This window comes from Harpia harpyja, chromosome 4 (assembly GCF_026419915.1).
Source record: "Harpia harpyja isolate bHarHar1 chromosome 4, bHarHar1 primary haplotype, whole genome shotgun sequence".
In the NCBI taxonomy this organism is placed as follows: Eukaryota; Metazoa; Chordata; class Aves; order Accipitriformes; family Accipitridae; genus Harpia; species Harpia harpyja.
The window spans coordinates 58,603,871-58,630,830 of record NC_068943.1 but is presented as its reverse complement, the minus strand read 5'-3'; the positions used below and the strand labels follow the sequence as shown (position 1 = coordinate 58,630,830).

Sequence of the window (26,960 nt, the reverse complement as noted above, 5' to 3'; positions counted from 1 at the left end):
GCCTCTCACGGTTTGCATCTGAATTCGTGTTTTTCTTGCGCCAGTATTGGTATCTCCTAGACTGGCCAGACAGCAGAGCTCAACTGCTTTTTTTCAAGTCGTCTGTCCAAAGAACTCGCCTCTACGAGCCAAAATCAATCACTGCCACAGATGGATTCATACCTCTGACCCCCTGAGAAAACCGATCACTCACAACACAGGTTGAAGAACTTGACTTGGCTGGTTGTTCCTAAATCAAACTTTTGTTTCATTTCAGCTTTAATCTAGATTGCTTGGTCTAACAGAGGCTTTACTCCAGTTTATCTGCAAAAGATCTCAAGTGATGAAGAATCCACAACATCCCTAAAAAAATATATAAATTTTTTTAAGTGTGAATCTGCTTTTAACTTCTAACAACTGCATCTTTGCTTTCCCCTTCTGTAGGATAAAATTTTTTCCCATGCAAGTATTCTCAGACAAATTATGTGTACCCCAGACCGCATATATCCAGTTTCTCATCCCTAATTTCTTCTTTCTAGATTTCAAATCATCTTTGCTGCTCTTTCTGAGGGTTGGCGCTATCTTTCGCAAAGCCCTCATGCCAGGACTCAATACTGCATGCTAAAAGCACCTGCAAAGGCAGCAAGATACAGCAGACCAAGAGGCAAGCAGCACAATACAATAAACTTTAGCCACCTACGTTTCTAAATCCACTGAAAACTTCCCGTTTTGCTGGGGACTGACTTAAGCTAACCAGCTTAAATTTTCAAGATCACTTTGCTTCTCCTGCATGTGTTAGTAAAACATTATCTTGCCCTTAAAATGTACCTTGTCTAGCTCTTTCCAGTGCTCTTGGGAACAAGCTGCTTTTTTATAGACTTAAAAGGAAGATGGTTAATGCTTATGATGCTGCTTTCGTTTTTAGTAGTTTGGGAATTATTTTATTGTTCATTTAGGATAGTGACCCTCACAGTCTGCCTCTTTTGGAACGCAGAAATGATACAGGGCAGGCTTCCCCTCTTGCATAGAGTACTGCAAGCTTTGCCATGCCTGCCCTGTATTAGGACATCCAGCATTCAGCTTCCTGATGTTATTATTTAAGTCCTATAGCAGTCAGAGATTTCTCACCAATACCTTTGGTTTCCTCCAGCCAACTGTGCGCATCTCCCGACCTCTACTTTGTTCTCCCTGCAGCCAGGTTTCCTGTTTACATCTTTGCCATCGCTTCCCTTGCAAAGCCGAAGGGCTTTGGAAAAAGCACAAACAAACCAGCGTTTCCTCAAGCTGCAGGCAGTTGCATGCCTCTCTTCCTGCCACGGTCCTTCACCCGGTCACAAAAGTGTCACTTGCATTTAATGGCTTGTATTTCCTGCGCTCTGTTTTAATAGGCAGATCTTTTAAATGCTAGAAGATATGGTGGTGTGAAGTGCCCGCTGAATATATTGCTGGCAAGAGCAATTTTGTTCACATACGGCAGAGAAGTCGATCAGGGGAGATCGCCTCGGGGTCATCCTATATTCTTATTCTGACAGGTAAGGATGAGTTGTTCAACACACTGCACTTTCGTGTTTTCATGCCAATTCCTTCCAAAAAGCTTAAGTTTTGGGTACATCTGCCTAGGGACAGGTGGAGTCGTCTGGCATATCTGAAGGGGACTGAAGCCTCCCATGGTCTTTCCTTTTAGCAGCAAAGATGGTGAAGGAGCTTCTCATCCTGTTCCCGTCAGGGTTTTTGGTGCACTCAGTATCAACTGGGAGCTATAATATCAAATATTCCAGGTTCATCAGGGAATACCAGAACATCAATGCCCCACACAAGACCAAAAAAACTGTCAAGCTTAGAAAATATCTAGTAAGAGCTTATGCAAGTCTACTCATTTAACAGGCCACAACACTGCTTAAAGACATCAAAAAACAAATACTGAAGAACAGCAACATTATCTTCTTGCTGAAGATATCTTCTTGCTGAAGATCTGCGCGAAGAAAGGATTTACCTTTTACCTTTGGGCAAAGCCCCATCTATACTGTACGTTGCCCACCTCCAATAAATTATTAAGGTAATGTCTAGAAGGGAGGAAGAAGATATACTCTGATTTTTTTTCCCAACTTCCCACTTGTTTTTCACTGTTTCAAGCTGTGTTACAACCACTCTACGCACGTTCAGCGAATGATAGTGGAACCGCAAGTGTTTATCTCAATCCAAAATGGCTTTTTTTTTTTCCCCTCCCCTTAAACTCAGATTTAACCAGGGTTTTAATTCCTGCTTACCAAGGACGCAAAATCGACAGGAGGTACACGCTTATCCTTCGACGCCCCATCTACGAACTTGGTTTTCTTCTTCCTTAAGGTGGTTTCATTCAGTTATGAGTCTCTGACTTCCTTCCTTCAGATTTACCTGCCTCTGCTGCTACGTCCACTAGTACCTTGGAGCATGAGAAATTTTGGAAAGGAAGAGCCTTGGTCTGAAGACAGGTCTCCACTGCATTTGTGCAAAGGGAGGGCAGCTCTGTGCCCAGCACTCCAGTGGGATGTTTTGGCTCCCAGACAAGATGGCAGCAGAAGTGCAATGTGCCAAGACTGCCCTGCAAGGCCTTGTTGTCCACTAGAAATTAATATTCAGAGAAAAAAGTGATGGCATTTCAGCGTGCTAAGGGAAAGAAATATCCAGGTGTTGCCCAAAAGCAAGCTGAATACAAGCTTTGCTAAACAATTTGCACCATGATGGGAAATCACAAGCTGTCAAGTCCAAAAAAAAAAACCCAAACCAAACCCAATACCCCCCCCCCCCCAAGCCTTTCTGAGTCTGATCAAGTGCTATTTCCAATATTAATTTGCAAGGTGGGGCAAGGAGCAATTCAAAAGGTTATGCCTTGAAGGACCCACAAGCTATTTCTTCGTCCAGGGATGCCTTTTTATTAATCCTAGCACCACAATGAGGCAGGTGCCCAACCCATGTCTCCTCCACCATGGGGACAGCCCTGGAGGAGCCACCAGGCCAACACTGTGAAGAATGCTGTGGATATCGATGCAATCCAGCATGTGCTGTGGAAACCCACGGTGGTGCCAGCACGAGCACTGAATTACAGGCAGTGTAACAGACCCAGCTTCAGTGGATTCAGTGATGGAATCAGATGATGACAGCTCCATCCAAAATAGAAAGCCAAGGTGGAAAGCCAGCTACTCGTCCCAATCCAGCGCTCTCCCTTGGAGAGCATACCATCAGTTCTGAGGTAGAAGGGAGAAACCACATCCTCACTTCAGCCGGTCCAGATGTGCTTGGGCTGTAATGACTCCATGGAGAACCTGGGAGTTGAGGCCCCATCCACCATGCACATGCATGCACGTTTTAGGAGGAATATATTTAAATTCATGTATTTAATGCATGTATTTAAAAACCAAGCTGAGATTAGCTAAAAGTAACAGAAGTTAGTAGTGTAGTGGCTGAAAAGATTGCATTCATCCTGTTATCACAAGGCATCACAAGAGCTGGACGTAGAAAACAGGCACTTCTCTGCTGACGGCCAATGCTCACCTTGCCAATAAATTAGGTGGAAATCTGCAGCCGTCTCAAAACGAGCTCTAGACATAGCAGCATCCCTCTTCTAGGAGTCTAGGTAACACTTGGACAGGAGACCTCCAGATGCACTTACAAGCAAATAAATGAAGTTTAGCTGAAACAATGCTTTGCCAAAACCAACATAAAGACAGTGACCTCTGGAATCTGGGGCTACTTGCAGATGTCCTAAAGGATGCCATCGACTAAGTCATACAAACGGTACTTTAACCCCTGGCAGTGATTCATCTAGATATTTTTTTCTAGCAAAAAGCCTTATTACTGAGGGAGAGTTTCCTATTATTTGCAGGAAAATTCAGAAGAGAACAAGTAGATACTAATTTGTTAAAGAGACAGATAAACATGTACAGGAAATACTTCTATGAAGGTCCTGATCCTCTGAAGATTAATAATCTACAGTACTGGAGACAAAACCGTGACACTGAGGAAATAAGCGAACTATAAAAACAGGAAGAAGTGGAAGTTTTTTTTTTTTATGTTATTTTGAGGGAATATTTGTTTTTCTAAAGCTTAAGATACCAGCAAAAGCCTCCATCTGCAGGTCACACTATTCTCTATACAAAAACAGCTGCAGAGAGTTTCCTCATTCAGGTCCCCAGAGCTGTCAGCCTGGGGAGGCCATCCCACACATTACAGGTTAGCTGCCTCCCTAGCCAACATTGTTACTTGGTTTTCACCTCATTTAAAGTCATTACAAGTCCCTGAAAGGGCTGTCACAGCGTGGACAACGTTCTGTAGGTGATACCAGTAAATCAAGTTATTTTGCTGTTGCATTTCCCCCCACAGCCACAGGATGAAGGCACTCCCTCCAGATAGGTATTTCAGTATATTTACTGTAATACTTGATATTAAGGTAGTACTTGCTGGAAATGAAGGGTTTTGCCACAAACAGAAACTATCAAGAAAAGCTGTTCTGGACTCTCCTGCCTTAGTTTTTGTTCAAATGAAAATAAAACTACCACCGCTGTGAATTACAGTCCCTCCAAGGATGCAGCAGGGATGTGCTGAGGCCAACCACCGCTTCTGCAGCGTCTTGGTGGCACAGCTATTTTCGGATCATTGTAAGTCACCAAAGCTGAACAGACACCGGAGGCACTAACCTCTTCTTCCACCTCAGAAACGTCTCATGCTAGCTCACGGTGGCATCACAAGGAGCCCTCAGACTCATGTCATCTCTTATACATAAGTTAGCTTACTTAAGTGAGTCAGTCTGAGGCTCAGCGCTGCCCAGGGGTCTTCTGCTATTAAAGGAAGTGGGGAGAGTAGGGGACAGGGACACCACATCAATTTGTCCTCATCCAGGAACTTTTTGAAGCAACTTCTCCACCCCTTTCTTGCAAAAGCCTGCAAGAAATTTAGATCATTCCCATTGCAACCAATGCTACGCACATGTAGTGAATGCCACCCTAAGAGCTGAATTAGGCTCACATCTCTCTGCAGAATACCCAGAGCACGGAAACCCATCAGTACAGAAATTAACCTGAAAAAAGGTTTAAATATTTATGCTTCTAGTATGTTCTCATCACTTCGCTCTTTAGTACCATAAATAGTTGTATTATTTTTGTCCACTGGAAGCGATGCCTTCGAACTAGGGCATTCATCGCTTAGGAAATACAATTAAATTTCCACGTTAGTTAGCAGATGTTAGTTAACTGGGGGGCAGGGGGGGTTGGAAATGATCTACATTAAAAAAAAAAAACAAGTGCAATACTATCAACCCAGCTTTCCACTTGGATTTCACCTCTACCACAACTACAATTAAGACCTAGATGCTATCTGCACACTTACTGCATGAACACATATATACAAATATCTATATATTGTATCAAATATTAAGCATTTGCTATTTGTCTGACACAGAATATACCAAGCCATGTGTTTTCTTGTTTTGTATGAGGACAGCAACTGACTATAACAACAATATGGTCAATTACATTGCAGTAAAATCAGACAAGCAAAGATCTCAGACAGAAACAATTTAAAATTTCAGTTCACACAAATTATTCCTGTCTAGAGAAATGCCGATGCTGCTACAGTGGCATAGTGCACATTGACGTGCTCCCTGATGATGAGGGATAAGCAAAGGTCTGTGCTCAAATGCCCACCTGAGCCAGCCAGGCTAGCTAGTGGGTATCTGCCTTATACCAATTCACATTCCCTTTTCAAGTGATTACTTACATTAAAATCATACTGAATTGAAGCAAATCTAAGTAGACCAGCTGTTAATCTTTTCTTATTTTTGTTTTTGTCTCCCACGTGTGTTAGCGTACAAGAGTTTGCATGACAAAATGTTTTACACCACCTCGTAGCTCCTCGCATTAACTGATGTTATTGGTAATTAAACAACTCGCATCAATTACAAGCAGAAATCGCAAAATAATTAACAGACACAGACGGAGCCCTTGAGCACCAGCTTCTAGGAAATCACTATCAAGAGTGCTGTTACAGTTCACGCTCTCCAGCTAATTAAGTATTTGAGGCAGCAATGAGAAGCTGCACCCGTATACAGCTCTCGCCAAGGTTCCCCATGCTTCACACCCTGAAATGTCACCCAGAAATGTCATTTCAACCCTGAAATGACACGCAGATATTCTGGCTTCACCCCTTCTTTGCTCTAGACAAAGATGAACGAACAAGCTACCAAAAAACCCTGGACAATACTTCCAGAAAAATACCAAACTTTCACTCCCACCATTAAGGTAGTTCATCAAGTGTGCGCCAATTAGCAAAATACAACAGTCTCTTTTTCTCCACTGTCTGCCAATAGCCAACAGATAGCTTCAGAAGTCATTCATTGGCTCTTCAAGTCCCTTTCTTCAAAGTAAATAAAAATAGTATGAAGTAACAAAAAAGCACAGTAAAATGATGGGTGCCTTGTCCAAAGCAGCCTTCCAAGCATTGGCAGCCCTGGTTACAGAGCACACAGTGCACAAGGACATCTGTAAGCCAGCTGATGCTGAAAGCGTTGGACCTCTCTTCTTCTGGGGCATCTCATGGCTTCTTGGCTTTGCAGAGCCCTGGCTGCATGGGGCATTTTTGCCTCATCCATTAAAACAACCAGTGTCTGAGGTCCATGGGTAGGTACTTCAACAAGTCAGAGACGCATGCCAATGACATCAGAAATAAAATAAAAAATAATAATAAAAAAATCAAGCAGCTTTAAAAATTTCCATGGCACTTACAGACTGTGGAGTCTCCTGCCAACCAAGGTAGCAATGGGGAGGGCTGGGCTTTGGTGCCAGGGCCCCTAGATGCCCATCATGCCTATGATGACCAGCTGTTGCCAGTATGGAGGATGGTACGGGGACTATTCCAAAAATCCCACTCCTGGATAGCACTCAGGACTTCCTCGTGACCCTCTGCCAAGCAAGCGGCATTGCAAGCTCAAAGTGGCTCCTCACTTGCTTTCCTGAAACGCTGCTATGAAATCGGCACGGACGGCTCTTATGAGGCTGGTGGTGCCAACACCATTTTGAAATAGCAGATTTTATTAACTTTAACCTGCTAACAGCTGACAATGCAATAACCCACATCTATGGGCTACTGAAGGTGCTACATCCCGTTTAGATTTGTAGGGCTAAAATTAAGCTTTTCCTTTGATATGGAGTAATTTTTGCTCAGTGCCCCAATGCTTGTTCAAGCAGGCTTTCTATTTACCTGGGGCAAGCATGCTCTTCAAGTTTAATTAGGTCATATCCCGGGCTGAAGAATTTAATAGTTAATTGAACCATCATGCCAAGCTATAGTGTGCTCTGCATGTGTCTCATGCCTCGTGTAGTGGAAGGCCATGGGTGGGAGAGTAGCTTGGGGTGGGGAGAAGGTTTAATTTTAGCCAAAAGGAAGAACACATTCAGCACACTGTCTAGCTAAAGAAATAAAATAAAAATCCACTCTGCCACAATCCTGCTCCATGACATGGGCAGACTAATTTATGCACGATCTGTAACACAGAGGAGTGCTAAACGGCAAAAAAGCGTTCACAAAACTACAGCTACAGCCATAGACAACGTAAGCCAAGAGTGGTTTGCTACGCAACACAGGAAGAAAGCCTGCAAAATGCTTGAAGCTACCAAAGCCTTGAAGCTACCATGCATGTCTGCACCGACACGCTGAGGGAGCACATCACAAACTTCATCCTTGAGCCATTGTGACTGAAGTCATGGCCTTGCAGAGGCTCCTGGTTGCACTCAGGCAGGAGGCTGTATCTTCAAGCTACCTCCCGGTTACCAAACACATGGGAAATACCTTCTTATATAAACAGGTTTCTTGGAAGCTTACACGTCCCCGTGCCAGGTTGTTGTGTGTTTTTGTAAAAAAACCCTACAAAGGCCAATCTCAGAGAGACTTTTTCCACATCTGTCAGCACATAGTTGATCGGAGGGAAGACAGTAACCGTCTTCTGACCTTTAAAACAAAGAACTCTTGACAAAATTAAGGTTATCCTGCAGAGGGAAGTTACCACATACAGAAGCAAATATCTTCCTTAAGCACAATATTATATTTAGCATTTTAATTAGATCATGAATGACAAAGCTACATTGCTACAAAAGTAGTTCCTGTATTTGGGATGTTCCAAAATAAAATGAATATACAGAAACTGGATTTTAGCCTTTTAGGTACTTCCTTCCCCATATTTCAGATCTACAGTTTTCAGAAGTTAAATATAAAACAGCAAAAAATTGCACAACCTGTTAACATGCACAACCCTTTCAATTTCTTTTATTCAATTAAGCAAAGAAACTCTTGCACGGGAGCAGTTGTGTTCCCTGCAACGCAGCACCTTCCAATGAACCACATCTTACCCTCTCTGCAGTGTTAAGTTTTCTCTGGGTTTTAAAAATTAACCTTTGCTGTCAAGGGAGTTTCTAAATCCCCTTTATGAATTATACAGGAAGAAAAGCTTGAACCAGGTGCTCAACAAGGCACATTCCTATTGGAGCCATCCAAGGAAAACCCTGCTTGGTTTTCTGCCATCTCACCAGCTGCAAGGGCAGCTCAGGCAATCTATAGGTAGGACCTTCCTGGACCTTTTATTATGCATCCTCTAGAAAAGGATTTTAAACTTCTGGAGGTTTTTTCTGTCCAAAATTTGAAGCTAAACATCAAATCAGCAAAACACCCCAATGGATTACTTCCTTTCATTGATGAAGACTTACCATTTTCAAGTGTCTTGAAAGGCATGACATAACAGGAAAATTTACTGATGGATTGAAGAAAACCTTTCTGCATTTTCTGTATGTGTTGCAAGAGACCTTGAGCACAGCTTTAAGCACCGGACAGTTTTCTCCTAACACAACACCACTTCTGTAAAACGCAGCACAGCTCCCTTAATCATTTGCTTTGCACTGTGGACTTCCACGCCGCGCACCTTTCCTCGCCAACCACAGCCATCCGTCATGCTTCAGTCACCCCTCCCTGGCTATTTACTTAAGGCTGGGTACAGCCAGGAATTCCTTCATGCGACAAAGCGTACAAACATGCTTTTATATGATGCATTTTGATGCTGGAGAGTGCACTCAAGGAGTTTCCCTTTTCTGTCCTGAGGAGCTGGTTTTACTCAGAAGTTCAGGGAACAGCAGAAGTTTCTTGCTGACAAGTCACACGCACAAGTACAGGAAAGAGGCTGAGCATTTATTCCTTCCACCTAAGAAAACAACAGCTTAAAAGCGTGGTTGGGGACTAGTTGTTGGGAGCCTCTTTCAACTAAAGAGCTTGCAAAACCCAGAGCATCCCTCTCTCTTAGGCTATTTTGCAAACAGGGGCTCATTGTGACCTTGTGCTCCCCACCACTTCACAGAAGAAAGCAGAATCATGTTTTCCTCTGCAAACATCACAGCAACTCAGCGCTGTCAAGCAAATGCATACAACTGCTGCTGTTGTACCTCCGGAGTCACCTGAAGCTGCACTGGCTTCATGTATCTGGGTGACATGGAGCGAGCAAGGCAATGAGGATAAACCTTCGGCACGCACACTTCAACTAGCGGTTGGGTTGAAGCCAAAAGCACATCCCCTGCTACCCTGCCATGCTGCTGGGCATCTGCACTCTGCCAGAATCCAGAAAGTAAAGACATGACGCTAGGCTTAATGGGTGAGAAAAAAAGTCAGGTGCTCTGTACCTGATTAGAAACACAGCTCTGAACAATAAGCCAAGGAAGATGCACACCATCTGACAGTGAAAGACACTGTCTGCAGACACGAAGAAGACTCAGTTCTACTGGTCTAAGAAGAATACAGTCACCACCTTCCTGTGCCCCTTGTATGAAGGGGTGACCCAACTGGCCCAGGTTCATGTCATGGCAGTTTATAAAACCACAAGCTGGAATGAATCAGTACAAAAAACATAAGTATTTTTTCTGCTGACCCATCACCAATTAAGACAACAAATTTCTCTGCCACCCCATCCTTCCCTTCTCTCCCCACTGCTCCTATTACACGCAGGGATGTTTACTTCCATATACGCTGCAAAAAAATCCAGTACTAACTGTACTCAAAAACAATGTTGGTAGCTATTTACCAAGTATTTTTTAATGCATCCTAATATTTGGACTGTCACTTTCATAAAAAGATGAGAGAGGATGTGAAGCATCTCTCTTTGATTCTCGGTTTACAGCTGAAGGCCAGCTAACATTAACCATCTGAAGAGACAACCTCTTTCAGCACAGGCATGTTCCCTGCAACCACCAGTAGCAGTTTTCAGCTAGATCCCTGGAAGTCCATTGAATGAGTCCTTTTTAACATTAATTGCAACAAACAGCGTATGTTATATATTGTCTCCAACTGTTCCACAGGCAACTGGTCAGAGATGACAGATCCAGAAGCCTTTCGCAAAGCAGCTAGGGTTTTCCACCCTTGCTTACAGGGCAGGGGTTGGACAAATGCAGCACCTGGCTGCTTTAAACATCTATACCATGAGTAGGTAGCCAGGGCTCACCACCGGTGACCCAAGGTGGATGATCATCTGGAGAAGGTCCAACTGAGGATGCTCATTTCTAGTCCCACCAGTCTTAAGCTTTCTTTAACTTCTAATTAACTTCTTTCTCTACCATTCATACCCCAAGCAAAGAAATCAGAGCAAATTTTTCCTTCTTAAAACATGTATAATGAAGTACTACTTGCAGTTGAGTATCTTCAGAAGGGTACCAGACTCACGTAAAACCACAACCTGGTAAACGGTCTTGTGAAAAATTATTCCTCCTATTCCTGCAGCAGAGAGGAAGCAGAAGAGGGAAACAGTCTAGTAATATTTAACTGGTTTTTCTTGATGCAAAGGTTGCAGAAAAGTTGTGTTTTACTGAAATCTCAAAATTCAAGTACTGGAACAAAGGACACATTTTCCTCTGTATCATCTTACCCCAAATCAACACACAAACCTTAGATACATTTGTAATCCAAAGAGAACTCAATTGCAAAAGCACCTAGTGATTTTATTGCTTAAATCACGGCAGAACTTGTAGTGTGTTTTGTCCAACACAGGCAAAACCAAAGCAGCAAGTGCTCTCCTGCTCACTGCTATTCCCCTTTGGTTTTGTTTTTTTAAGTCAGCGCTGAGAAAGCAAATTAAGCTTCCGACTCTCAACTGCTATAATCGCATGAGTTACGCAGCACCGACTCCAGAAGTTTATATATTTTCTTTTTAAAACATGAATGGGAAAGTGTACACAAACACCCTTCTTTCCCCATCCCTTCCTTCCCATAAAGAGGAGTGTTTGTTTTTTTATTCGACCTTATGAAAGGTTGGGGAAGCTATTCCACCAATATTCTGACAAAGGTAGCCCACACTTCCTCAGAGACATAGTAAAGGGAAGGAGGAAAAAAAAAAACCCACACCCAAATACCCCCACCAGCAACAAAGCTGCTAGAAATATTTTAAAATTACTTTTGTATAGAACAGCAAATTATATCAACAAATTAACCCAGTTTACAGTTCACCTAGAGCTCTCCTGAACAACAGAATATAGAGCTACATGGATGCAGAGGCACTGAACACCACAGAATTTGGGTGCTCCATAGCCAAACCCTCGCATCCAAGATAAAAATGCCTCAGATGGAGCTTTTTGTGTTTCAATTTACAGATCTTTATGATCACCATTTCTAAAATAATCCATGCAGCTGCTAACTTTAGGGAAGTCTTTTTTGTTGCTTATCGGGGTTTGGGGTGGGGGCTTTTGCGCATGCCCTGGAGATTTATTTCAGGGATTTTGTTTAAAGGCATGCATGCAGAACCAAATCAAATGAGTGGTTGGTGGCAGACTTCATTAAGCCCTAATTTTTTTTTCATTCATAGGCTGTGATTTCGAAGGGCTCCTTAACCACTCGCTGGGGGAAGATCGGCACAGCTGAGGTCAACAGGCGCACCAACCGCTAGCTCCACACCCCAAAACTGGGAGACCCCAGCTAGATCTTGGCCTCTGGGTACACAAGCATTTCTGGGACCCAATAATAAAACTGGGAGAGAAGCAAGAAGATTTTTAACATGCAAACACAGGAGAGAAGTTGTGTAAAAACATCACTGTACCACAAGCACACATATTTTAACATCATCCAGCCCAGCATCGTGCAAGATGGCCATGGCATTCCCAGGACCAACAAACTCTTTTGGAGTTCAATCCAAGGCATCAAAATAAGCCTACTTTTGCCTCCCCTTTATCTGCTGTCTGTTAATCATTTCTATACATACCACATATGTATAAGCATAACTTTTAGGTGGGGGAAGACACCCCCCCCCCCCCCCCGCCATGCACATCAGGTCAAACAGATAATATCACCCACCCTCCTTCTGCCTTGGCCCATCCACACCAAGCCATGCAACTCTGCGTTTGGAAGGCTTTTAACCAAAAATGGTCACTTATCCAGACGAACCGACCTGGGAAGGTTTATGACTTCTCGGTAAGGGCAAGGGAGATGCAGACTTTTTAAATAACTAATAAAGGACAGACAGACCTGATAAACAGCTCAAAAAAGTTGATATTTATCATACAACTTGTTTTAGGAGCTACTGTAAAGAGGCACATCATTGACCTGATAAGATCTTCCAAACCAGTAGAGTTTATGTATACATAGGCATAGGGGGAAATGGTTTATTTGGGCTCTAAGGTTCTTCCTGTAGGATACAGTGTTTACAAAGGGTATTTCTAGAACTTCCTGACTGCATTTGTAAGACCATGCTCTCTGTATGCCTCCAGCTCCTCTCCACACCAGCCTGCCTGTCCGCAACATTTATATCCAGTGCCTTAGAAGTACAGAGAAGCTATAGATGCTTCATGAGAAGTCCCACGGTTCAGCAGCACTGAGCTCCAAGTCACTAAGGTGGACAAGATACAGGAAAATTACAGTTCTTCTGGATGTGTTTTTCCCTAGAAAAATCTGCAAGTTATCCTTGTCTACATAACCCATAATGCTGTTTGGGTTTTTAACTGCATCTTTAAAATGCATTTAGTCCCCTTTCTCCCTCTTTCCTAACACTCCCTCTTTAAATTTTTATTTTATTTATTGTTTTTAACCAAGCTAGCTAACTTTCTACATTTCAGTTCCTTCTGACAACAAGCAGCAGCTCATCTCCAGCACTGCTTAATAACTTTCCAGCCATTCAACATTTGGGCTCTCATGCAGTATTACAATACCAAAATGCTAAATACTTGCAGAATAAAAAAAAAACCCAGGAAATTTTTCTCTTAAGCAGCTCTAGTGTTTTAATTGTACTGCAGCCTTTTATTCTTGTTTTTAAACACAGAAAACAAGCTCTGCACTAAGTTCTTCCTCTAGTTCAACTAAACATCTGATGCCTTTTTAAAAACACTAAGTCATTCAAGCAACGCCAAGTATCGGAATCACTATTTTACAAAATTCTATACCATTTCCTAACCTTTCTATCTTTACAGCCACCAAACTGCATACAGCCAGTAACAACATGTAAAGCAATGACAGGCTGCAACCAGCTTAACACCTCCCATGCCAAGTTTCAGTCAAGGATGAATTATGTTGGCAGTGCTGTAAATCTCCAGTGATAAAGTTTTTGCTGTAATTTCACCAGTATTTTAAAAAAAAGCACAAGCATGCTCCACCGAAGTATCAGTGGCTTTTCTGTAATTTATACACATATACTTTAAATACATGGAGTGTAACAAGCTCTGAAATACAGGGATTTACGCTGCGGTCTAACAGGGTAGCTGTACCCTGGTTCTCCGTCCCCACCAAGGCAGTTGGGGTTTTAATAAAAGTTAAAAAAATAAAAATAAAAAGTAAAATAAATCGGTGCTAAGGAATCAGGCACCTTGGGTTTTAGGAAATGTGATCAAATAAGGTGGCTGCATTGCCAAAACCATGGAGAAGGTGGTAGAAGGCAGGTCTAGCCCCCACTTTCAGCAACATGCTCTCCCACGCATGCAGCTCTTCAACAGCCAACGTGGCAGCAGACGAGGGTGAATTTCTCAGCTTGCTGGCATCGTGAGGACCCACTGCATTGGGCATCTAAGGCAAAATTAGGCATTCATCTCCCCGTCGTGCTGCTGGACTTCTGTCCTCACAGCCCTACCCATGCAGTACGGATGAACGATGGAGAGATGCAAAGGTCCAAGAGTTACAGGAAACGTGCTATTGAACAAAAACCAAGTTAAACAGCTGAAAAAAACTCTGAACGTGCTTTGAATGAGTCAAGGTGATACTTTCAGATCTCTACATAATTTTTAAGAACGAGACTGTTTGTAAATAGCCTGCAGCCCCAGCCCCAGAAGCCCTGCAGCAGCAGCCAAGTCTACTCGCCAGCTCTGCTGATGCCTTCCAGCAGCTCTTTACAGCATCCCTTTGATTTTTGGAAAACAAAAAAAAGTAGCTCTCCAGTATTAACACCTGGATACTTTTTCCTCTTCTCAGCCCTCAGAGATCTTATAAGGACTCCACGAACAACCATGCTCCTGGCACCCCAGCCCAGAGGCAGGGTGATGGCCTGGAGGGGAAGAAGGATGCGCATGACGAGCCGCCCGGGCTGCCACTTGCTACTGGGACATGAACCCAGCTATTCACACCCCCCCTTGCCTCATTTTGTCCCAACTTCGAGGCAAAGCGCACGCTTCCCTATATGCTGCAACTTGAAGCGTTAGTAACCTTATATCAGCTTGGGGGCATACCTTTCCACTCATAAAACCACGTAAACAGCCAGCTTGCCTTCCAAGTGCTTAAAAACCCAGGCGGGAGTGTTTGGACATGTCAGCGGAAGAAATGCAGCGAGCGAAGGTGAGCTGAGTTCTCGGCTTTCAGTGAGCACAAGCATGTGATGGAGCAGGCAAGCACGATGGCTATCTTTTTGGGCAGCATCCCCCTCACCTTGGGGATCTGCTCAGGGTGCTACGGGTGCAGAAAAATGAGTGTTGCCCATATTTAAAGGGAGGAACCCCCCACCTAGAAACAGATATACACAAGGCTATGGGAGAGCCTTCTTTCACCTCATGTTCCCTCCCTTAAAAATGCATTCTACCACCAGTATGTAAATTAGTAAAAAAATGAAAAGCATAAATGGTCTAGAGACTCAAGAAGAAAAAAAATATTACACAGATGTGCTTTAGCTCAGATGCGAATTGCTGCTAGTGGCATCAACTAATCCTAAGCATGGACTTAATTCCTATAAAACCACATCATTTAAGAAATGTTGTCTTTCCGCAGGCAAAGGGAGGACGAGGAAGGAGCTGGTAGGCGAGACCGTGGTGCTGCAACAGGCTCTGGTATTTAGGGAAGAAGCTTCATGATTTCCCCCAGCGTTTTGAAACTCTGACTGCTGTGCAAACACCTTCAGTATATTTCAGCTATTGCAAAGGAAACCAATCTTGCTCCTAACTACTCACCAAACAAGCAAGCAATGCTAAACATTTTAATGTACAGCGCAGGGAGGGAAGCTGCCTAGTCCTCAGACCCACTTTTAACTAGCAAAAAAAAGTAATGGGACTATCCAAACAGGACGTATGTATAAGGCAATTAAAAAAAAAAATAATCTAAGCGTTTCCAGACCTCCTCAGGACTTGAGTGCATGTGCAGAACATGCTCCTGTCCTTGCACAGCAGTGCAGGTCCTTACAAGCAGAGAGACATGTTTCCCATATGCTAGATCAAAAGACATATCAGGTTTTACAACACATCTCCCAGCGCCGTCAATGCGAGTCTCACAAAGAGGAACAGCAGAGGTGTAACAGTGACCAATTCAACATTCCTATTAAAAAAAAAAAAAGGGGGTGGGGTGGGGTGCAGAAAGTGGTTGCTCTCAACAAGAGACACACATTTTTGTTGCTACAGAGAGAGATGTACACAGGTAACAAGTCCTAATGTTACTTTTGAAAGGCCATTTAATACACATGCAAACAAACAAAAAAATCCATTTAACTGTTTAGGTAGTTCACTAAAGATGCTATTTTTGGCTTGCATTTTGCCTAGTTTCTGTAGCACCTTGGACAAAAAGCACTAGCTAGCAAGAAAGGAGCTCTACCACCACGGTAGTCTTCAGGCCACGAAATGCTTTTCTCCTCGCTAGGCACCGCTGCCAAAGTCCAAGTACTTTGTGGAGGTGGGCAACTCCACAATCTCACTTTTGAAAACACCACAGTTGGGGAAATCAAGTAATTTTGTTAGAAAGCCCTGTAACCCCTCTGCCCCATGCCTGCCAGTAAGAAGTTTCCTTCCTAGCTGGAATAGCCATCAGCTATTGGGCTCAGCTGATACACTCAAGATCTCTCCTCTGATTACAGCACATGCAGGAGTTGAGAACAAAGGGGAGGAAAAAAAAAAAACCCAACCCCAAAACATAGTCCTTGAAGTGTGAGTTGCAAGCAAAGAAAGTCAAAGAAGAAAGTTATTCAGAAAGCCTAAGAACAAGACTGGAGACAAAAATAATAATTTGGGTTAAATCTCATTTAGACCTATTGTAACAGGTAGAACCTGCTAGCTGTTGGCAGAAAGGTCTTTAACAGCCTTGAAAGAATACTTTGTAATGCTGCTTTTGATAAACCACAGCTTACTTTTAAGGTGAAGCATCTACTTCTACTGCATGAAGTAGACAGTGTTTCGCTCCAATGGCTACAGCAGGTGCATGTTATGGGAGACCACCTTCCCCTGATGCTAGGAAAAAGATAACTGCCAGCAGAATTTGGTTTGCACCAGCAGTTGCAGTGATGGCAGAAGTCCTGCTTCCAGACGAGCAACATGTGAAGAAATAAAATAAGCAAGAGGCAAAAAAACCCAACCCACCCAAGAGTGCAGGAGAAAGGAAACGAAAGAGTGCAAAACAAGAAGCGAAACGGAGAAAGCGGGCAGGAGAGTGCAGAAACCCAGCAGAAGGAGGGAACAGCCCCTCGTTGGCTCTGCGCGGAGAGCTGCTCCCAACCTCAGCCAGAGGCAAAGCCACATCTCCTGTGCCAAAGACCCGGCCAGCGGGCGCCGGGGCAAGCCCACTTCCCTGGGTATGATGGGCACGGGGCAGGGGAGGGAGGAACCACCGGTGACTTTGCTAAAGGAAGGACAGAGATGACGGAGTGAAGACATCCTCCTGGACTTAAAGAAGATGATCCTCCTCTGCCCACACAACACTTGTTTGACATCAAGCTGGAGTAGGAAAAGAGGTAAGGAGCATCGCTATGATATTTGCGGGTACCAACACCAATGGTCACACCCATATGATAAAAACCCCCAAAACAACTGCACCAGCAGGCAGAATCACAGTATTTGGGCATTGCTTTGCTATTCTTGCTGCATTAGCAGGGGTCATCCCCTCGCCCTGGCTCCGTTTCTGCAACCCGGCACCCTCAACTCACCAAGCAGAGGGGACCAGTGGACAGACAGCCTTGCCACGCAAGGAAACGAAGCATGAGAAACTACGCAGGCAAACCCAACCTTTGCTCTGAAAAGCTGATGCAAAACTGAAGGTGAGGGTTAGGCACAAAGGGAAGGCATCATGAAGGCAGCCGGTGCAGCCCAGCTGCATTTCTCTGCAGCTTCAGAGGGTCAGGTTTTCAGTACTGAGCAAGCACCAGAAAAATAAATTATTAAAGAAAATTTGACAAGGAAAGCGGGGACACGGGTAGGGAAAAGGGAAGGAAGGAAAAGAAAACTCACAAAATCTTGGCAGAAAGCCAATAGGTAAGAAACAAACAAACAAAAAAAGCATTAGAAACTATCAACTGACTTTACCCACAGCCAAGGTAGGAAGAAAGCATCAGTGCAAGCAAGGTGCTGGGAGATGCTGCACTGCTCTGCTTGCTGGCAGGCTTGGAGAAGCTCTCTCTTACCAGTGCTGGGATTTATTTACGTGACAACAGCTTCTCGCTTGCTTTTGGTAGTCCACAGAAATGGGGACTGCTGCAGCTTGCATCTGCTGTCAATCAACTCCACAGTCTATTCGTGCATTTTTTAGTCAACTGACCTTTTTTATTTTCTTTCTTTTCAAATTTCTGCACTGCTTCAGAAGTGCAAGTCCTCCAAAAATCAAATGCTCCACTTAGCAAACAGGGCATATATCAAAAATGCGGTCTCCAGAGCTGTACTTTTAGTTTTACTGATCTCTGAGCCCTCTCTACTCCTGCACATCTCTTGCGAGAAGGATTACCTTCTACTACTAAAAAAGGGGAAGGAAAAAAACCAAAACACAACACATTTTTCAATGAATTTGTTGTAGGGAGCATTTCCTATGGCCAAAGTTGGTCCTAACAGCAGAGAAAGCAAGAGGTGCACCTTTGCCAGTGACCCACGAGATCTCGACTTCTGGAGAAACAGGGTGCTGCCATTCAATGGGCTGGATCAACATGCAACATCACTTGTGTCAGGATGCGGCCGACTGCCTGCACCCTTTCGGTACTCAAACTTTCCAAGCACGTCCCTCCCAGGTTTAATACCTCTGGAGGATCATTTATCCTTATTCTGCTGTAGGGAAGGAAATTGAATTTATCGGTTCCTCAAGCATGCCAGAGAGTGTAAGAAAGCAAAAGGAGGGATTGAAACCAATAGTTAAGTTGTGCCTCATTCCTGAGCTCCTATTTTCCAGCCTGGTCCAGAAGAAGAAGGACAATCACGATCATCTCCCTGCGGTTTGGTGGCCAACAGGAAACAATTTTGTGGTTTAAATCCAGCTACCAGCAAACTGAGTCCACGTTAAGAGTGAGCCTTGCCGCACAATGTACTTTTGTTTGCAGCCTCGGGATTTAATTAAACGGGCAGATAAAGCCTACCTTTTAACCCACGCTCGAGGGTGCGCCCCAGCGAGATAAAGACCAGGCTGCAAAAACAGGTCAAAGATGATCCCATTGCTGGTGCAGCATCTGCATCATGATTGAACATCGTCAATCCCACCGCCGCTGTCCCACCCCACATCCTGCCAAGGACAGCCTCGCCAAAAAACCTCACTTTCTGGCCCAAAGGTGGGTTCTTTAGGTTTTTCCTCTTCAATACAGGATCAGGGTTATCCAAGGGCTGCCCGTAGCCATAGCATGGACTAACGTGCTGAGAAACTCAAGTCCAGCTCCCTCCTGCTAGTGGCAACCCTCTTCCCACAGGTTTCCCTTCCAGTTGTCTGACCAAACACCGTCTCCGTATGTCTTCCACCTACAGCTCCTTTCCAAGGCATTTCCAAGACAGAAGTAGAAAGGGTAAATCCCTTTTTTTCCCCTCCTTCATCCGACAGAGCTATTATTCCCATATAAACAGCAACTTCTCCCAGTAACTGAACAAAGCAGCTACTTACGTGTCACATTTTAAACAGGCATGTTTTCAGGCCAAGAAACAAACAGTTATATTTTGGCAATCCTTCATTTCCTGTCCTATTTGTGAGCAATAATGTCATGACATACAGCGTGTCCCATGCCTTCCTCCCCAGCTTAAGCTTGCAGCAAAAAAATCTAGCTGAATGAGCTGCTTATGACACCTACAGAAAAATCATCAGTATTGGGCAAAAGCGTGGTGAAAATGAAGAAAAAAAGAAAAAGGAAGAAAGAAATTATTTTTTCAGTGTAAGGGGCAAACTGCAATATTGATGGACTCGGTATTCAGAGCAAGCATCACCGGTCCCTGCTCGGCAATGGAGGGAAGCAGGATTTTGGGACCAGTGAAAGGACAAAGGAGCGTGAGTCAACTTTAATTTTCCTTCCCTGGACTGGGAAAAACACATCACCCCAAAGCATCGGTACGATCTCACGCCGTATTTTGCTGTCCCGGACAATGCCACAGCAACCCTCTACACCGCCTGAGACATATCCCACTTAACCCAGCTCGTTAAAAAACTCCGGGAGACCAGTCCCGCTTGCGAACACTTGGCACGTGCGCTCCGGGCTCGCTGGAATAAATCAAGCGCGTGTTTGCCGAGTGTCGGGGACACCCCGGGGACGCAGCCACTGCCTGGCTCGGGCAAGGCGTCGAGGCTCCATCCCAAGCAGCGAAAGGCTGCGGACCAACACTTCCTCGTTCTCTGACCTTTTCCATTTAATTACTTCCTGTGACTTTCTTGGAACCGTGCATCGGAACGAGCAGGCAGCAGCCCCCGGGCATAACCGAATCCCTTTACGGGGTTCAGCTCCATCCTCCTACTTACAAGCGGAAAGACGCCAGCAGCCCACCCAGGAGCTGCTGGTCGCAGAGAGGGTCACCGGGGCTCGCCGCAGGCAGCTGCCCCTCTCCTGCGTGCAGGCAGCGCTGCCCAAAACTCTCCCACCACTTATGCTCAGTGCCACAGCTTCATGCCTCTTGATTTATTACCGGGCGTCCCCGTTTCCCCCCCGCCCTGCAACGTGCAAAGGAGAAGTGCAGTGGCGATGGGGGGGCGGAAGGAGGGAAGCAGAAATAAAGGCTGGGAAGCAGAAAGAGGCGCTCACTTTGCAATGACAAATTGACCTCTAACTATCGATCTGAAATGGTGCAGTCCTGAAGGGACCAATGAGTTTCCAGCATCCTAAGCCCTATTTTTTTTCCCCTCCTCGGTTTTATAAATTGTTTCAAAACTCAAAATCTTACCAAGCTGTTCTCAAGGAATTAGAAAAAAAAAGCCAAAAACAGGGGGGAAAACCCTCATAATGTAGTTGAAGAGGGTTATTTTAAAATGCATCCTATCCCGACAGTGGTCCTTTTTTTGTAATCTGGCTGTTAACATTTGCTCACAGTGCGCTCAGTGAAACGAGAATAGCTATGCAAATTAAAGCCAGATATCTAGGGCAAATAGCATGCTATACTACCATTGTTCTGACAGCTTGAGAAAACTTATCAGGAGACCCTGTCCTTATTTTTTTTAACACCATATATATTGAGGGGGGAGAAAAAAAAAAAATGAAATCACCCACCACCAAAATGAAAAACAACCCATGAGTCACCAGCTTCAGCGACGCTATCAATCAATGCAAGGCTGGAAGCAAAGAGCTTACGGAGGAAACCATGGCTTACCTGAAACACCTCACCATGCCCTGCAAGGCGAAGGCCTGGACTAAACTGCGACAAGCCCAACTGCAGCCTCCAAAACAGCTGCTTGGAATATGCACCAGGGTAAGGATCATGGTGCATCAGTTACCCTGAAAGCCAATACATCCAGCCACCGAGAAGACAGCTAACACTGGCCTGGGAAGTGGGCTGAGCACCAGCTCCCCGTAGCCACCAGCGCTCCCCATCTCCCAAGGGACCGAAGCACAATGCTGCTGGCTTGACCAGTGACCCCAGGAGAGGTGGCGTGACCCGAGAACTTCCCTCCCTAGCCCAGGCAGGACATACACGAAACCCATTAGCTGAAGCCTCCCTCAGCATGGCAGTGCAGTGGCACGTGGAGGAAGAATTGACTCCAAAACAAACTGCAGCCTACAATTAAGGAAAAAAAAAAACCAAACCAACCATCAGAGCCAAGAGCTCGCTGTTTTACACCGACACTCACCTCCGCACCAAGCCCTGCAGGGAAACGCGTTCAGAGCAACGTCTTCCTGCAAGATGAAGATTGGCGAACACCAGCTTTCATCTACTGAATCGAGTTAGGTCTGCCCCTGCACGCTCAAACCCAGAGACAGGGACCCACCTCTCCTCTTCTTGTCCAATTTGAGAAATGAAACCAAAAAAACCAAACCAAGAACCGGGAGGTTTTTATTGGAAACAAGTTGGCCGCATTTTTCCAGCCTGCTAGGTCATGGCAATCCGCAAGAGAGAAACTCAACTTTTTTTTTTTTTTTGTTGGAAGAACCATACCAACTTCAAAATAACCACAATTTCAGAAGCTACATATAAACACGTATTTATAGTCTCTTCATTAAGAAGTGCCAAAACAACAATTCCTCTTAACACACACGTTGCAGGCGGAAGCCATTTCCTTCACCACTCACATTTCTCCAGTAAATCGCCTTAAAATAAGTTTGACGTTACACAGGTATAAGAGCAGCACATGCCGCCAATTATGATTTTTTCAGACTCCAAAAACCGAGCCGAAAAGTTGCACAATTTTGACGCTGCTTTATAAGCCCTGAGAGAAGTCATTTTAAAGCACGCTACATCCTATGGCGCTTGGCACGAAACCAGTCCTGCACGCAAGTGAGTCATTTCTCTCGACTGTCAAAACCCAGAAAGAGATAGCCAGGAACAATGTTTGGGCCAGCCTGGCTTGTAAAAGCCTTTCCTGTAATACCTTTAACTTTTATTTTGGGGAAGAGAAATGTAAAAAAAGGAAAAGAGCACTGTCAGGCATTTTGAAAGCCTTGGTGCAGCCTCTCGGGGGGGTTTATTTGTGGGGAGGTTGTGGGGATGCCTTTGCGGGGGGGTGGGTGCAGCAGGCACCCGCAGGCCCCCGGGTGGGAGGGGGTGGCGGTGAATGGGGAGGCCGCCGGTGACCGGGTTTATGAATGCGGCGTCATGTGACGGCGGCGGCGGCCGCCCTCCTATTCACAAAACGACGGCGGCGGCCGGGGCGGGGATCCGCGACGTGCCCCCCCCCCCCCCCGCAACGTCGGGGGTGCAGGGCGGGGGAAAGGGAGCGCACCGCCGCACAGCCCCCCCCCCCCCCGCTTCCGCTGCAGGCCGCCCTGGCCCGGCGCCCCGACCCCCCCCAGCCGGGGCGGGGAGAGGTGGCGGCCAGGGGTGTCCGGGGGTTCCCCCCCCGCAGCCCGCCGGCCCCGCGCCTCCCGGGGGTTTTTATGAATGAAAAGGCGGTATGCAAATGAGGGCGGCCCGGGGGGGAGCGCGAAATGGCGGATGCGCGGGCGGGCAGCGCGCACACGTATGCGCGTGTCCGTGTCCCTCTGTCCGACCGCGGTCCGTGTGTGTGTGTGTGCGTGCGCGTTGCGGGGGGGTGTGAGGGATCCGCACCGGCTCCCACCGGGCTAACAAAGGGTGGCCCCCGCCCGCCCGCCGCCCCCGCCCGGCCCCGCTCACTCGTCAGGGTAGGCTTCCTCGGTCATCTTCTCCCCGTCTAGGCTCATCCCTCGCCGCGGGCGGCCGGGCTGCGCCTCCGCATCTTCCTGCGCTTCACATGGCGGGGGAGGCCGCGCCGCGGCGGGCCGGGGCTGGCGGCCGCGCCGGGTCCGACGGCGCGGGAGCGCGGGCGGCAGCGGGGGGGAAGGGGGGGGCTACGGCCGCGCTCGTCGCCGGGCGGCGGCGGCCGGGGGCAGAGGAGGAGGAGGAGAGGCGGCGGTCAGCGCGCCGCGGGGGCGCGGCGGGGGCGCGGCGGCGGCGGCGGCGGCGCGGGGTCCGGGCCCGGGGGAGCAGCGCAGCGCCCGGGGGCAGGCGGCGGCGCCGGGCCAGCCCCATGGCCGCGCTCACGCCATGGCGGGGCGCCGCGGGTGGCGGCAGAGCGGGGAGGGAGGGGGGGGAGCCCCGGCAGGAAGCGGCGGCGCTGCCGAGCGGCCGCGGCCGCCGGGAGCGGGCAGGGCAGCGCCGGACCCGGGCGGGCGGGAGGGAGGGAGCCGCGGCGGCGGCGGCGAGGAAGGAGGAGACGCGCCTGCCAGTGGCGCCTCCCCCGCGACGGCCGCGGCCCGCCCCGGCCCGGCCCACCGAGCCCCCGCGGCGCAGCGCCCGGGGTGCGGCCGCCGCCGCGCTCGCCTCCGCCCGCCGGCGCCGCCCCCCGCGCCGCAGCCCCCGCGCCCCGCCCGCCGCCGCCGCTCGCTCGGCTCGGCTCGGCTCGGTCCGGCTCGACTCGGCGCGATTCGGCTCGGTCCGGCTCGGCTCCGCTCGGCGCGATTCGGCTGGGTCCGGCTCGGCTCTCGGCTCACCTCAGCTCGTCTCGGCTGGGTTCAGCCTCGCCCAGCCCCGCTCCGTCCTGTTCAGCCTGACCTAGTAAGGCCCGGCTCAGCCCGATCTAGCCCATCTCAGTCCTGCCAAGCCTAGCTCGCCTCAGCCTGACCTTGCCCAGCTCGGCTGGGTTCAGCCCGACCCAGCCTAGCTCGGCTCGGTTCGGTTCGGCCCAAGTCAGCCTGGCTCGGCACAGCTCCTTGTCGTGGCCGACAAGGCCTTCAGCAAGGATTTACGGCCCCGTAGGCGATTAGCGCAATGCCGTGTGTGCAGCGAGGGGTTTAACAGCCTCCTGGTAGAAGAGCTCAGGGAGGCAGCTTTGCCCCCACAGAGCCGAGTCCTGAGGCGACGGTGCTCGTCTGCCCGTACAGCTGGGCTTTTCTCACCACCCTTGCTTGCATTCTTCCCGCCCCATCTTGCCTTCTACAAGAGCTCAAATCAATCCCTGGAGCCACGCTCGGCAACGCTATGGGGTGAGCGCAGGCATGCTGGTGGCATCACGCAGCTTTTTTTGTAGGTCAGTGTAAATGTTTTTTGCTACAATGAACAGTGCTGTAACAGTAAACACTCTCCCAGCTTGTGGTGTGGCCACAGCTACACTGTGACATCTGCCCTGGAAACTTGCTTGGTCCACGGAGGAGGGGGTGACAGGAGCTGACTTCTGAAAAAAAAGTTTGGCCCATGAAGTTGAATAACTAGCAGTGAATTTTGGTTTTGCTTTCTCCATCAGGTCCTCTGTGACCGGGCAATCCTGGGAGAAGAAATCTGTCTGTCCCACCCAAGCACATCACCTTGCCCTTCTGGCCTCCGCAGGCTCCTCAGCTGCAGCATCTCTTTCCCATTGCGAGTAGGGAGATGTCCCATGTCTGCTCTCACTGCGTAGGGATATTCAGACCCCGTATGGCTGTGATTCCTAAGGAAGCCACTTACCGATTTATCTTTCAAGTCTAGACTGTGGGATTTAGTCTTGAAGAGGCGTTCAGATTTTGGGGTGGAAATTGTGTTTCTGCTCTGTTGGGTTTCAGTTTCTGAGTGCTGTAAATTTTCTTTTCAGGAACAGAAGTGGAAACTTGGAGAAAAATCTGTGGACTGCTAGTAATGCAATGGAGGCAAGAGCTGATGAAAGCTTTGAGGTCTTCTTTATGGGAGGTTGCCCCCAGGGAGAAGGAGCATGTCCTTTGGAGACGATATCAGAATCTGCAGCTTTGGTGGCATTACAGTATTATAGTAACGTACTTGTCATTGCTAGAGGTTTGGCTGTAACACCAGATAACGTGTGAGAGCACAAGCCTGCTTCCCTCCCCTTGGCAGCCTGTGGCATGCTCATTCAGGTGGCAGTGCTGCCTTTCTCCCCATCCCCTTCCCACCCATTCATTCCTCTGCAAAGCACAGTTTGACACCCCCTTGGCTGTGCTAATGCATCCCCCCCGTTGGGGAGTTACACTGCTGGATCTGCTAAATGGTCCCAGCTAATAATACCCCCAATACCTCTTTATTTTGGAAAGTTATTCAAGGATCCAGCTTGCAGAATGGCATGATAAACATCTTGGCAAAGCTGAGCTGGCAGCGAAAGGAAGTGTCAGGGCAGGAGTAAGCAGTTGAGGGCAAGGAAATGGCAGGAACGTCTTCAGCTGCTGTACCATAAAAGACCAGATGTAATGATTTGACACACTTCCACCCATCCTGTGTCGTTTTTTTTTCCCCCCAAACGATGCTGAGATTACACAGACGTCTAACATCCTTAAAATCTTCCATGCCAAAAACTTCCGTGGTCAGCAAGAGCATCGATGCACATGAAGTGGGGAGCGTGGCATTTAGCAGTTGGCTACTACAGAACTAGAATAAGGGGAGAGTTATGGCCATGTGAAAAACCCAGGGTGCAATCATGTAATTAAAAGGCCATTGTAATGCATATACCTCTGAGGAGGACTGCGTATTAATCACTGCCTGATTAATGCCTGGGAGCTTGACTGTATGATCTGGGTGTATTTTTATGTACTTGTGTATGCGTATATTTGCCCTAATGGCAAGAAGCAAACGTGTCTGAGGCTTGGAAGCTGAAGTTTTACTCAATCTAGTTTCTTGAGTCATTTCCTGTGGATTTGCGAGATCTCATATTTGATCTCTGCTTTCACTGTCCTGCTAATTTGGAAGCTAAGCTATTTATTCTTTGAACACTTTCTCTCACTGCACAACCCTCTTACTATTACTTTCATACCGATAAATATTGAATTTTATTTTTCTAATATTTAGGTTACAGTGCCGGTTCTTGTGAGTAGCTCTTTCAAGATGACTGACTTTTCTGAATGAAAAGTCTCTCAGAGGTGCAATTTCTGTTTGTGCATTGTACTGTTTATATACAAAGCTTCTGCTTACACACAGAATAGCGCTTCCCTGTGATGCGATTGTTATGATACCTAGAATTAATTAGCCATTGGTGGCAGAGCTTCAAGACAGCAGCTTCTGCGTACTACTGATTTGCATGCTATGACTATTCTGCATTTTATATTCAAAAGGAACATTTATTTTGCAGCGTAATACTTTAGCCATTGCAGAGAACCTGATGTATGGACCTTGTTTCTGCTTGGACTGAAAATGGACTTCTCCGAGTGCTGTTACACATTTAGCTAGCACTTATTTGGGGTGAGAAGCACTGGAATTTGAAGCGACAGAGTTTAGGATGACATTTACTGCAGGCTTGCAACGTAGCCTCCTACCTTCACCTGCTCTTGCTTTTAAAACCCTTACCTTTGAGCTGAAATCTTCCACGCTGTTGATTTAGGAACCTAAATATGAATGTCGGTACCTTGTTGACTGTGCTAGTTTCAGTGACTTTTCCACTGACTCACTTGGTGACTTTGAATGAGTGAGGAGTGGAAGTCAGCATTCCTGAATCATGCCATCCTCCAGACAATTACCCCCCTCCCCAATCATTCTTTTGAGCAGCAATCATATTTTAAAAGCAGTGATTACATCCGTGTTTTCCCCCATTATAATCGCTAAGAATTTAAGAGCTACAGAAATGATCTGCAACATTTGCAGTCAGCTTGAAAGCTTTCAGAGTTGACACATTTTGGGAGGTCACAGAGTTTGGAAATACTAATGTTTTTTTTTCAGCAGGACTGGGATTTCAGCATGTGGTTTGGAGAATTGTCGGGAGGATTTCGGGCACCTGCCAGGGGAAGAGGCAGTGGAGGA

At 46.8% G+C, this 26,960-nt stretch overlaps 1 protein-coding gene across 1 annotated transcript in view; it reads right to left on the bottom strand.

Moving 5' to 3' along the window:
• The window catches only part of SPRED2 (sprouty related EVH1 domain containing 2), a 65,415-nt gene extending 42,322 nt beyond the window's left edge, over positions 1–23,093 (bottom strand). The window contains exon 1 of the mRNA XM_052784177.1: positions 22,908–23,093. Within this exon, the coding sequence (XP_052640137.1) occupies positions 22,908–22,954 (47 nt within the window). The 5' untranslated portion in view covers positions 22,955–23,093. The remainder of the gene's footprint in view (positions 1–22,907) is intronic.
• Positions 23,094–26,960: the final 3,867 nt, after the last annotated feature.